General features: G+C 43.9%; 1 protein-coding gene and 1 long non-coding RNA gene across 2 annotated transcripts in view; one reads left to right on the top strand and one right to left on the bottom strand.

Annotated features, from left to right (window-relative positions):
• Window positions 1-2,518, bottom strand: LOC102425131 (calcitonin gene-related peptide 1-like). Its single transcript, XM_006089577.3, has 5 exons — window positions 2,439-2,518; window positions 1,710-1,804; window positions 896-1,015; window positions 451-608; window positions 1-137 (listed from the first exon to the last, which is right to left on the bottom strand). Exons 2-4 carry the CDS (start codon window positions 1,793-1,795, stop codon window positions 479-481), a joined length of 336 nt encoding a protein of 111 aa, XP_006089639.1. The 5' UTR covers window positions 1,796-1,804; window positions 2,439-2,518; the 3' UTR covers window positions 1-137; window positions 451-478.
• LOC111826212 overlaps window positions 1-14,226 on the top strand; it is a 68,555-nt gene that overhangs the window by 26,626 nt on the left and 27,703 nt on the right. The gene's annotated exons all lie outside the window — the stretch shown is intronic.

Genomic DNA, 14,226 nt, shown 5'->3' on the forward strand with positions numbered 1-14,226 from the left:
CAGTTAAATTTAATTTATTTTGAATAAGACAGAGTCTTTTCAATGTTAAGTAGCATGCACATGTGTGTTTATCATGTATTTCTCCAATTGTTTTTATGATAAACTTAAAGAAGTGGGTAGGGTTCAGCTTCCATCATCTAGGAGGAAAAAAAAACACAGAAGTTAGAATTTAGTTACTTATTACTTGTGAGGTTATTAACATCTATATTTCCTGACGGATGATTCAAGTGTCATAGGGAAACACTGGACCAAAACAAAACAAAACAACAACAAAAAGCAGAAATAAACCCCAAATCTACGGGTTTCATCTGTGGGGACGCTCTGTCCTTCTCTAGATACTTTCCCTTGTTGATTTTTCACTCACATGGGCCCAAGGAGGTTAGAGTGTGGCCTGCACCCCTGTAATATCCAGTCACCCACCCCCCCATCTAACCATACAAGAGTAGTCACCTTCTTCCTGGGGTCCCTTCCTTTGGCCTTAGCCCTGGGAGAACATGGTAGCGGGCAGCACCTTGGCGTGGGCAGCACTTCCAGACTTGCTCAAGAGCACAGCAAGCTTATTGTTCAGGCAGGTGCCAGTGTTGCAGGATCTCTTCTGGCTAGTGAAGCTGATTTATATGATGGAGAAAAACAGAAGACCTGTCAGTCAGAGGCTTGTGGGGGCAAAGCCTTCCCTTGGGGCAATCATTACTGTTCTGAAAGGTACCAGTGAACCTAAAGTGTTGCTCTTAAGTGTGTTCAATTGTGTTGAACACAATTATCGCAGCAGATAATCATTGGCCATTTGGGAAAATGCCATGATACCTCCTCATGGAGAGTTTATAACACTGATTTCTGGAGGTGTTTGCCTTCTCCTTAGCACAGCTGTTCTTACTGGGCAGGTGTGGAGCCTTACCTGGAATCCAGTGCAGCCTGCTCCTTCTCACTGGCCATCTTCTTCATAAACTCCTTCACCAGGATAGCCAGAAGGAGGTCCTCTTCCTCCTCACTGAGTGAGCTGTCCTCCACGGCAGACCTGAGGAGAAATAGCACGCCCAATACAAGCTATGAGTCCTTCCTGCCCCCTCCCCAGGATTCCTGGTTCTTAGGTTTCCCCTAAGGAAGTGGCCACCTCAGCTCCCAGTGGACAGGGCATGACTCATCAGGAGCCAGGCACTGGTGTGACCTCCAAGCAGTGCTGTGCTGAATCCAGATCATGTAGGCTTGTGAAAGATGGACTTTTCAGAAATTTTGTGACCATCCTTTTGCATATAGCCAATATTAAAAATTAAATGAGAAAACTTACAGGTAGTGCTAAAGCTAAAAATGGTTCCAGTTGATTGAATAAAATTTGTACAAGAGTAAGAAAGATTAACAGCTCACATTGATTTCATAACTATGAATTTATTGGCCAAAAAGGTAGATTAGAATACAATTCATTTCTGAGATCCTGGTTGAATTAGCAAAATAAAAATTTTGGTAAAAACCAACAAAATCATTCTATGAGACTGAATGAATTCTATGAAATTTATAATAAAGAATATCAGATATCATTACAATGAAGAATATCAGATATTCTTTATATCAGAAAAAAATATACCCTCCTCTTGGTGTGTGCCCCCCCCCTGCCCACCCCCCCCCTCCTTTCAGCACACCACAATTCAGATCACAGAATTGTTTGATCCCAGGGGCACTGCGGGGAGAGTGTGCTATTTTCAGGGCTGTCTTACCTGAATGGTGCTGCCTGGATCATGCCCACCTGGTACAGGACCAAGAAGCCAAGAGCCAGGAAGGGTAAGAATTTTCCAAAGCCCATGATGCCTCTCTGCAAAGGAAGAATCATGTCAGCATCTCCACCAGTTTGAAGTTTTATGAACCCACAGATCTGAGCTCACGCTTAGGGCTGTGAGGGGATGTTGAGGGAGAGTGTAGGTAGAAAGGAAATATCTGCAATTGAAATCCCTGAGAAACTGAAAATCACATTTTACTGCTCAGCCGATCCACACTTCGGCAGTCCCCAAGCTTAACAGAGAGTTAAATTGGGACGCTGCAGGACTCAAACTGCCCTTGCGCCTATTTGCCACCCCTCACACTGACCCAGGTTCCGAACCAATTTCCCTGGAGCCACTAGGCATGACCAGAAAGTTATTCCTGCATCCTGCTCTTCAGGAGTCCAACTCCAGCGTCAGAGATGAGACTAAGCACACTCCAGCTGCAGCAACACAGCTAGACCAGAGCCGATCTGCACGGGAAGAGTGGAGCACAGAGTCCCTGGACACAGCATTACCTGGATAAAGCAAAGACTAACACAAATTGTGTGATAAAAAGACCCAGACAGAAGTGGAGAGAGACTTTGAGACTGGCAGGGGATCGACCAAGAGGTACAGTAATGGAGAGAGAGGGAAGGGGAGAGAGGAAGAGAGAGAATCAAACACCACAGCAGGAGTTTGGGGACTCACCTGGCAGCAGGTGGAGGCGGCGGCAGGTGGCGGTAGCGGCAGTGGAGGTGTTCCGTGGAAGTGGCAGTGACACTCCAACTGGGAAGTCGCTCCGCTTTCTCCCAGCACCAGCGGCTCCTCTTATTCCCGCTCTGGGTCTGGGGAGGGGAAATCCAGGAGCACCGGGCAACCAATGAGGAGAAGGATCCGGTGCCTCAGACGGATTGTGTCACCCACTTGCGTCCAGAACCTGTAGCATCCATCAGGATCATCCCACTCGTATTTGCATTGAGGTCACTGATGGAAAGAAGGGGGAGTGATGGGCACCAGAAAACACCCACGAACTGGGGGACAGTTTGACGTCATTGTAAATTTCACCTGTTCAGTTGCATCCGGTTTTGAATGTGCAGCCCACGCCATCCCCGGCGGTGCAGTCTTGTAGGGCAGAGTCCAGGATCACAGGGACGCCTGGCTCCCCCAAGTCTGACTTTCAAGCCTCATCCAAGTGAGGGTGAGAGGGTTAATGCGTTACAGGTTTGGTTCTGGGTCCCAGCAAGATGTTTAATCCCGGCAGCTGGAATCACCTGCAAGTAGGGCAGCTTGTGGGAGCAAGAACTTTGTCAGCCTGAATTCAATTCCGGCTGAGCGGTAAGATTAAGGACAAGTGACTTCTCAGTGCCTCGATGCACTCATCTTTAAAATGGGGGCCCAATGTCATCAAGGAATGTGGTTATTAGTAATTTGCCTGAGCCTGCTCCCAGCTAGGTAGGGATCTGGAAGGGCTCCGTGGCTCACATCTGGGATTCCTTAAGATGGTGATTACCCACCTACTGACCAGAAGTCCTTATTTGCCCTGGGTGGTCCTTCAAGTGGATAGAAGGCAACCAATGTCCCGCTCAGCCACAGCAGGGAGGTACAAGGCACCCATGTTCCCCCAGCTGCCAAGCAGCCCCAGCAATCTCCTCTGCCACCCCGCCATCCATCACCTTTGCTCATCTGCCTGTTAGGACCATTTGCCCAGCTGCCCCTGTTTCCGGCAGCTGTTTGCCAAGGTGCCCCATTGGCGTGCAATTCCGGACCTGCCTCCGCATAAGGGACCTGCGCACACATACTGCAACTGTACACACATCCATGACGGGCACATACATATGAACGTGCGCGCGCATTCCGGACTTGCACGCGCATGCCAAATGTACACGCGCATTCCCTGCACTTCAGTTCTCCAATAGAGAGCATGGCAGGCTTGACGGGAATCCCTGCAGAGACAATTGCTCACTGTCACTTCCAGCCACACGCGTCCCCTCCCACAAACCCATTCCTCTCTTCAAACATAAGCCCACTTCCCCAAACAATGGCACTGGCAAAAGGGACACGGGGACAGCACCCGGGGCCATGTGCCCGGCTTCACTCAGTCTGCCCCAAGCCTGCCTCCCAGTGTCTCCTGTGGACACCTTTACATACCGGCTGCCAGCAGCCTGTGCGCACCATCACTACCTGCACTCGCAAGAATAAGCGGACTCCACAACACCTAGACCCGCTCACACCGGGTACAGCTGGTTGCAGGACCCCGTCCCCTGAGCTTTATTTGCGGCAAGCCCGCCTGGAAGGTCCCTGCTCGCTCCTGAGTTGCTGCTCTCAGCGGGTAACATGCAGAGAGAGAACCTTCTCACCGTCCCCAAGACCCCCAGGAACTCCCCACTGTCTCCCGGATCCCCAGGTCTGAGCGCGCGGCACGCGATGCACTAGAGCTAATGGAGTTTCCCAATGCGGCAAAGGTGGCAAACGCGGCAAAAGTGCCCGGGGCTATTGGGGGACAGGCAAAGACCCCCATCTAGGCAGTTTCGAGGCAGAGAGAAACTAGCCCTACATGTGCTGTGAGGGACCAAAGCCGCAGTCCTCACACTAGTCCGCACTCTCCAGGATCCGCAGCGATTCCTGTGACACACCTGCCTCGCTCCACATCTCTCCTCCCAGGTGGGTGGCCTCCGTGCGCGGGGACACCCAACTTCCAAGATGCCCTTTTTAAACTTTCCTCCGTCTTAAGTGATGGAGCGCCGCTGCCCCGAGGGAATAAATGGGAGATGGGAGGGCTGCACTGGCAGGGCTGCAGGAGCCAGATGTGGAACAACTGTTCCCTAGAACCAGGTGCGCCCTTGGGTACAGCGGCAGGGCGCGGGGAGGAGGGGGAAAGAGTGCAGCAAAGGAGGGTCAGGGATCAGTGTGTCGGATCCTGGACGCAGTCGCTCCTGGAGCTGAGACGCAGATAATCTGCTGGTGCTGGGACCCAGCCTGGGTTTGGGGCTCAGCAGTGTGAGTCCCAAGCGCTGGTGCAGCTTTTGGTGCAGAGTTGCAGGGCCAGATTGGCAGGGGCGGCACAATGGACACCATTTTGCTAGAACTGAGCGCTGCCACAGTTGTAGGTGAGCGTTTGCTCTCAGGTGCCACGTGCTTTTGGGAAAATTCCTTCCATTCCAAGACCTGACATTCTGACATAGGAACCTCCTGAAATCATTGGTGAGTATGTGTCTCCGGGTTGCCATTTCCTGCCGAGCTTTCACCTGCGCGATGGGGAGTGCAAAATGGTGAACAACAACACTGACTTCGCTGCAAGCTGATTTCATGGCCATGCCTCTTGCCTCAGAACTCCCACCCTGGCGGCCAGGTGTGCCTTCAACAGTCAAAGCCAACAGTCCTCCCACACTCTGAAATCTTTGGTAGTTACCATGACTGGGGGAGTGGAGCATAAGAATCAAGGTCTGCCCCTGAGTGGTTTGGCTCAGTGGATACAGTGTCAGCCTGGGGACTGCAAGGTCCCAGGTTCGATTTTGGTCAAGGGCATATGTCCAGGTTGCAGCTGGATCTCCAGTGGGGGGCGTGCAGGAGGCAGCCAGTCAATGATTCTCTCTTATCATTGATGTCTCTCTCTGTCTCTGTCTCTCTCTCTCTCTGAACTAAATAAAAATATATTAAAAAAAGAATCAGGGTCTGCACTCAGAAGGTGTTGTTGTTATTATTTTTAATCCTCACGCCGAGGATATTTTTCCATTGATTTTTAGAGAGAGTGGAAGAGAGAGGGAAAGACAGAGAAAAACATCACTGTGAGAGAAACAAGTCAATTAGTTGCTTCCTGCACGTGCCTGGACCAGGGCCAGGGACCAGGGAGGAGCCTGCAACCCAGGTAGTGCCCTTGACCGGAATCGAACACGGGACTCTTCAGTCCCGGGACCCTTCGGTCCCAGGACACTTCGGTCCGCAGGGCAACGCTCTATCCACTGAGTCAAACAGGCTAGGGCTATTTTTTAAAATATTTTTTAATTTCAAAGAGGAAGGGAGAGATAGAAACATCAATGATGAGAGAGTATCATTGATAAGCTGCCTCCTGCGTACCCCCTACTGAGGATGGAGCCTGCAACCAGGGCATGTGCTCTTGACAGGAATCAAACTGGGGACCCTTTAGTCCACAGGCAGATGCTCTATCTATTGAGCCAAACCAGCTAAGGCTGAAGGTGCTAGTTCAAGCTTTACTTAAATGTTCTTCTCCAAATAGGGAGGGGCTCTCATTAACTAGTTCCCCAAGCAAGCTTTACTTCCTGCTGAGCAGGGGGCCAATGTTTGTTTTTGTTGTCTTTTTAAGAGTCCTTTTATTTGGCACTTAGGGCCACATCTCTCAAACAAGAAGGCACTAACCACTGTTGAATGAATGGAACTAATTCATGGTGGCATATTCACCATCCAGTCTCTGCTATTAAAAGGCTCTAATCCCAGCATGCTGAAAATCTGGACCTACTTAGTAGAGCAGCATTCTGCTTGGATTGGGAAGTTGCAAGGGCAAACATTTATTGCAATGAGACTCCTCCCATTTATCTGGCACAGCAGAGTAGGTTTCCTGATAAAAGTTTTCAGGGATGAAACAGGGAAATAAGATGTTTTTGTTTTTTGTTTTTTCTAAACACTAGGGTGTCCCAGTGTGAAATGTGAAACCATTTCTCTCTGAGCCCATGTCTGATTTACTGAATGAACTCAGGGAAGTTTAGACCTTGGCATATATGGGTTCTTTTGACTGAGTCCGGCTATCTCTGAAACTTCTCCAAACTTCAGCCCTAAACAGAGCATGACCTAGCAAACAACACCAATGAAAATACTGATTGGCCCTAACCGGTTTGGCTCAGTGGATAGAGCGTAGGCCTGTGGTCTTAAGGGTCCCAGGTTTGATTCCGGCCAAGGACATATACCTTGGTTGCGGGCACATACCCAGTAGGGAGTGTGCAGGAGGCAGCTGATCGATGTTTCTCTCTCATCGATGTTTCTAACTCTCTATCCCTCTCCCTTCCTCTCTGTAAAAAATCAATAAAAAATATATTTAAAAAAAAAGAAAATACTGATTGACTATTTGTCAACTGACTATTTGGTCCTTGATTTAACAATCTTATTTCATAAGCTTTAAACCTCGGAATCAAGATTAGTTGGAAACAACCTAGTGTAGGAAAATATTTTTAGGTGTGGGTTTCTTTTTTTTTTTAATTAAAAAATCATTTAACTCAAAATGGATAAAAGACTTAAATGTAAGTCATGACACCATAAAAATCATTGAAGAAAACATAGGCAACAAAATATCAGACATCTCATGTAGCAAAATTTTCACTGATACAACACCTAGCACAAGAGAAATGGGATTTTCAGGCTGCCTCAACTGAGATTGGCTTAAGATCCGAATAAGCCTAAGCCTGCAAAAGTAGCTCCTCAGTAGATTTCATTGCAAAGAATTAAGGAGACACAGGTAGAGAAAATTAAGTGAGAAGAGAAAAGAAGAAAAAAAAAGGGAAGGAAGTCCTTTAATGATATGACCTTTGATTGAATGTAAGAAGAATGCTCAGATACTATTCAATAAATTATGCCTGTTGCTAATGTGTGTGTGATTTTTTAAGAGGCAAACAAGGGGAAAATAAACAAATGGGAGTACATCAAAATAAAAAGCTGCACAGCAAAAGAAATCAGCATCAACATGAAAAGAGAACTCACTATTTGGGAGAGCATATTTTCCAATGATACATCTGAGGAGGGGTTAATATCCTAAATATATAAAGTACTCATGCAAATCAACGAAAGGCAAACAATCAAAAAATGGGCAGAAGACCTAAATAGGCACTTCAAAGAGAGGACATACAAATGGCCAAGAGACATAGCACAAATAAAGAACACATTGGAGGGAATACACAACAGATTAGGGGAAGCTGAGGACAGAATCAGTGAATTAGAAGACAGAGCTGAAAAAATATTCTTATCAGAGAACCACAAAAGAAAAAACAATAAAAAAAAAACCAGGAGAACAGCTTAAGGGAGCTGTGGGACAACATGAAGCATAACAATATTCGAATAGCAGATATGCCAGAAGAGACAGAAAGGGAAAAAGGCATAGAGAAGGTGTTTGAAGAAATAATAGTGGAAAACTTCCCTAACCTAGTAAAGGAAAAAGTCACACAAGTTCAGGAGGCACAGAAAACCCCAAGCAAGAAGAACCCGAATAGGCCCACGTCCAGACACATCATCATTAAAATGCCAAAAATTAGGGAATTCATACAACATAACAAAAGGAAGATAAACAACCCAATCAAAAAATGGGCAATGGACCTAAATATAAATAGATACTTTTCGAAAGAGGACATAAGGAAGGCCAAGAAATATATGAAAATATGCTCAAAGTCACTAATCATCTGAGAGATGCAAATCAAAACGACAATGAGGTAACATCTCACACCTGTCAGAATGGCTATCATCAACAAATCAACAAATGACAAGTGCTGGGGAAGATGTGGAGAAAAAGGAACCCTCGTGCACTGCTGGTGGGAATGCAGACTGGTGCAGCCACTGTGAAGAATAGTATGGAGTTTCCTCAAAAAACTAAAAATGAAACTCCCATTTGGCCCAGTGATCCCACTTCTAGGAATATATCCCAAGAAACTAGAAACACCAATCAGAAAGGATATATGCACCCCTATGTTCATAGCAGCACAATTTACCATAGCTAAGATTTGGAAACAGCCTAAGTGCCCATCAGCAGATGAGTGGATTAAAAAATGGTGGTACATCTACACAATGGAGTACTACTCTGCTGTAAAAACGAAGGAACTCTTACCATTTGCAACAGCATGGATGGAACTGGAGAGCATTATGCTAAGCAAAATAAGCCAGAGAAAGATAAATATCACATGATCTCACTCATCTGTGGAAAATAATGAACAACATAAACTGATGAGCAAAAACAGATCCATAGACAGAGAAGCATCAATCAGACCGTCAAACCTCAGAGGGAAGGTAGGGGAGGGTGTTGGTAAGGGGGAGAGATCAACCAAAGGACTTGTATGCATGCATATAAGCCTAACCAATGGACACAGACACCAGGGGGGTGAGGGCATGAGTTGGGGGGGGGGAGGGGAGGGCAGGTGGGATAAGGACACATATGTAATACCTAATCCATTCTTCTAATCTGGAACTTTGCCCCGTTCCAGTAAGAAGAAACTAGACCAGTCACTACCCCATATCCCTTAAGAATGGAAATGAACAAAAGACGGTGGGGATTGAAGCCATAGCTTATCTAAACGGTTAAAAATAAAGCTAACAATAGAAATGTAGAAATTTAGTTATTAACTGTAGGTAAGCTTTATGGCTCTTTCTGTCTTCTGGTTTGGCTGCCTCTACTCAATGCTTTAGTGATTGGTTTCACAGGGAGTCAGACATGTGAACTTGGGTTTGGTTACAGATTCATTGACACTATCATAAAAATATCACTTAATGTGTTGGCATGAATGCAGTGCTGCTTTAGGGGTGTAAGACATCTAGGCCCAATAGCTCCAAACTCGATGATATTACCCTGTCCATTTTTTTGATGTCTAATAGATATATAATTTTATGCTTAATCAATTCCATTTCTTCCCATCAGGTTGTCAACTATCACTTCTTGCTGATGTCATTTTTTTTCTAATTTCTTTTAACTTTGTTGTTTTTTAATTTATTTTTCAAACACTGGTTTTGTTGTTGTTGTTGACAATGTTACAGATGTCCCACAATTCTCCCCCATCGCCTTTGCCCCATTCCCAGCTCCTGCCTCACCTCAGGCCTTTACCACACTATTGTCTGCCCACTGGGTATGGATATATGTATATCAGTTCTGTGGTTAATCTCTTCCCATCTCCCACCCACCCCCAACCCCACCTCTAAGATATAACAGTCTGTGCCATGCATCCATGCCTCTGGACCTATTTTGTTCGTCAGTTTATTATGTTCATTAGATTCCACATATAAGTGATATCATGTGATATTTGTCTTTCTCTGACTTATTTCACTGGTGTCATTTTTAATTGTATTTAACAACAATTCACCCACTTGCATTTTCATTTGGTATACAGTGAAACAAGCAACAAAGCAAAAACAAACTAAGAATAATGGTATGGAAATAACGAGCCTATATGTAAATGAGAACCTGTAAATACTGATCAGAAACTATATAAACGGTCTTTGTGGTCACCTGCTCAATTCACCTGTTCTTAAGAGAACAGAAACAAAGCTTGTCAGAATTATGTGTAAACACAGAGAAAATAGATCCTGAGTAAGCACTTAAGAGAAATGGTCAGGAACATCATGATCTTATTTATCTTTGTGATTTTTTAAAATTTATTTTTCAATTATAGTTGGCATACAATAGTGTATCCATTTCAGGTGTACAGCATAGTGATTACACATTTATATACCTTAGGAAGTGATCACCTGATAATTCATGATTCTTTTATTTAAGTTTAGCAAGGGTTTTTTCTACAATTATTTTGTGTAAAATATACATAATATAAAATTTACCATCTTGATCATTGTTTTTATTGATCATTTTTAAGTGTACAGATCAGTGATATGAAATACATTTCTAATATTTGCAACCATCACCACTATCTATCTCCAGGACTCTTTTTGTCTTGTGTAATGGAAACTCTATGCACATAAAACAATAATTCACCATTCCTCTTGCTCCCAGTCCCGGCAACCACCACACTCCTTTCTGTCTCTGTGATTTTGAGTACTTAAAGTACTTCATGTAAGTGGGGTCATACAGTATTTGTCTTTATTTCTTTTTTTTTTTTTTTACTATCTTCTTTCAATTAGTATAATGTCCTCAAGATTCATCCATGCTGGAACATATGTTAAAATTTCCATCCTTTTTAAAAAAATATATTTTGATTGATTTCTGAGAGGAAGGGAAAGGGAGAGAGAGATAGAAACATCAATGATGAAAGAGAATCATTGATTGGCTGCCTCCTGCATGCCCCACACTAGCGATCGAACCCATAAACCGGGCATGTGCCCTGACTGGGAATCGAACCGTGACCTCCTCAGTCATAGGTTGATGCTCAACCACCGAGCCTTACTGGCTGGGCTTGAGTTAATTTTTTCTATAGTGTTAGTTAAAGGTACAACTTAATCTTTTTTGCATGTGAACATCATTTTCTCAGCACCATTTGTTGAAAACGGTCCTTTCCCCCATTGAATGGTCTTCACACCCTGTCAAAAGTCATTTTATCATACGAATACAAAAATATATTTCTTAGCTCTTTTATCTAAACCAATGGTCTATAAGTCTATCCATATGTCAATACCAGTTTTGATTACTGTAGCTTTGTAGTAAGTTTTGTGATGCGAATTTTTAGATCTCTCTCAGCAACTTTCAAACATGTAATACAGTATTATTAGCTACTAGAGGCCCGATGCACAAAATTCATGCAAGGGGCTTGGCCCTCGCAGCCCTGGCTTGGTCTGGAAGGTCATCTGGAAGGACGTCTGGGAGGTCGTTCAGTTGTTCAGTCTAATTAGTATATTATGCTTTTATTATTATAGATTGTCACCATGCTGGACATTACATCCCATGATTGATTTATTTCATAACTGGAAGTTTGTACCTTTTGACCCCCTTTACCCATTCTGCCCACCTCCCCTCCCCACACCTCTGGCCATCACCAATAGGTTCCCTGTATTTACAACTGCCTGACTTATTCCACTTAGCATAATGCCCTCAAGGATCATCCATATTGTCACAAATGGCAAGATTTCATTTATTTTTATGACTGAATACATTTTATTATATATATGACACTTCTTTATCCATTCATGTATCAACGGACACAGGTTGTTTCCTTGTCTTGGTTACTGTAAATAATGGTGTGATGAACATTGGGGTACAGATATCTTTTTGAGATAGTGCTTTTGTTTTCTTTGGATAAATACCCAGAAGTGGAATTGATAAATTATATAGAAGTTCTGTTTTTAATATCTTGAGAAAATTCCATACTGTTTTCCATAGTGGCTGCACCAATTTTCATTCCTACTAACAGTGTACAAAGATTTCCTTCTCTCCACATCCTCATCAACACTTGTTATATCTTATCTTTTTGACAATAGCCATTCTAAGAGGTATGAAATGATATGTCATTGTGGTTACAATTTGTATTGCCCTGATGACTAGTGATATTGAGCACTTTTTCGTGTACCTGTTGGCCATCTGTATGTCTTTTTCTAAGAAAAATGTCTATTCAGATCCTCTGACTATTTTGAATTGAATTGTTCTTTTTATTGTTGTTATTGAGTTGTATGAGTTTTCTATATTTTGGATATTAACCCCTTATAAGATGTATAGTGTGCCGATATTTTCTCCCATTAGTAGGTTGACTTACATTTTGGTAATGGTTTCTTTTGCTGTGCAGAATCTTTCAGTTTGATGTATTCTCCACTTGTTGAATTTTGCTCTGCTTGCTTGTTCTTTGGTGTCTGATCCAAAAACTTATTGATTATTGCCACAACTCAAGAACCTACTACCTATGTTTTTCTGGAAGTTTTATGGTTTCAGGTCTCACATTCAAGTCTTTAATCCATTTTGAGTTAATTTTTTGTGTATGGTGTAAAATAGCAGCCCAGTTTCATTTGTGCTGCTTTTAAGATTCTCTCCTTGTCTTTAACATTTGACATTTTGATTATGATGTGTCTTGCTGTGGGTCTCTTTGAGTTCATCATATTTGGAAATCGCCAGCCTTCCTGAATCAGCATGTCTGCTTTTTTCCTCCAAGTTAGGGAAGTCTTCAGTCATTACTTCTTCAAATAAGTTTTCAGTCAGCATCTAGATTCAGGCTAATTAGAAACCAGACACTTGGGCAGCGGCTTTTAAAGTAGGCAAACATAGACAGTCCTGTGGGACCACAAGCATAAGCCCTACTGGCCACCAGACCAGGAGATCTGGAGGTGTCCCCTGGGCGGTAGTCACAAAATTGGGGCTACAGATGAATGTATAAGCTCCTTTCTGTGAGATACGTGTGGTCAAGGGAGAGGGGAAACACAAAGATAGCATCCACTGGTTCATGTTCATCAAAAGCAGATAGGTCCCTAGATGTATGCCAAACCTGAACCCTGCCCCTCAGGATTTTCTCTGTGCTGAGGGTAAATCTGAGGTGTAAACTTCAGTTTTTCTCAGGTCTTTTCTGAGACTTTCCCTGTACATACGTGATTATTTCCAATTAACCCTGTATATGCAGTTGTTTTTTAATGTCTTTTTCCCCTGGGAAAAAAGAGAAAAATGAAAGGGGGAGAAAAGGAGCACTGGCCCTGTAAATACGCTGCCCATCACTCCTAGCAGAGGGGAGGGGCTTGCAACAATGGGGAGATGCAGCAACAATAGCCATCAGACCCTCCCCTTGGCTGAACCTCTGTGATTAAAGCAGCAATCCACAGTCAGAGCACACACAGATCCTAGATATTTGAAGGACAAGGTCCCTTTGATTCACCCTGGCTTCCACACACTGTTTGCAAGCTGTCCAGGAACACATGCACATCTAACTGCCACTTGGCTGGGGTGGAGAACCCATAGCTATATGGGATCCAACTCTTATAGTCCTAAGAGTTGGAATTGGCCAAAATTAGCTGCAATTTTTAGTCCAAGTCTTCTCTTGGAAGTTAGTAGCCTTCAATACTCTCCAGAGTTCAAAAATAATTGCATTTGACAGGTTTACGAGTGCAGTTGTTGGCTAAGTGGGGAGACAGATACCTGGTACTTTTAAAAAATATATATTTTATTGATTTTTTTTACAGAGAGGAAGGAAGAGGGATAGAGAGGTAGAAACATCGATGAGAGAGAAACATCGATCAGCCGCCTCCTGCACACTCCCTACTGGGGATGTGCCCGCAACCAAGGTACATGCCCTTGACCAGAATCAAACCTGGGACCCTTGAGTCTGCAGGCTGACGCTCTATCCACTGAGCCAAACTGGTTAGGGCAGCGTGGGCAAACTACGGCTGTGGGCCAGATCCGGCCCATTTGAAATGAATAAAACTAAAAAAAAAAAAGACCGTACCCTTTTATGTAATGATGTTTACTTTGAATTTATATTAGTTCACACAAACACTCCATCCATGCTTTTGTTCCGGCCCTCCGGTCCAGTTTAAGAACCCATTGTGGCCCTCGAGTCAAAAAGTTTGCCCACCCCTGGGTTAGGACGATACCTGGTACTTTTTATCCCACCATTCTCCCAGAATCCTCCTTCATGATCTTTTTTAACAATAGCTTTTATAACGATAGCTTGGAAAACGAATAGAAAGAAGCCTGTAGGCATTCAGTGAGAACTTAGTAATGATCACGATGGCTGTAATGAATTGCTGTGACCCCTATTTCAGTATCCAAAGGCTATTTTCTTAGTCATTTCTTCTCAGCTTTGTCTGCTTTAAAGGAGGTGTGCATGCAAGGACACCTGGTGAGTGGGTGATTTTATAGTTCCTCTCAGGAGGC

This window comes from Myotis lucifugus, unplaced genomic scaffold (assembly GCF_000147115.1).
Source record: "Myotis lucifugus unplaced genomic scaffold, Myoluc2.0 scaffold_61, whole genome shotgun sequence".
NCBI lineage: Eukaryota > Metazoa > Chordata > Mammalia > Chiroptera > Vespertilionidae > Myotis > Myotis lucifugus.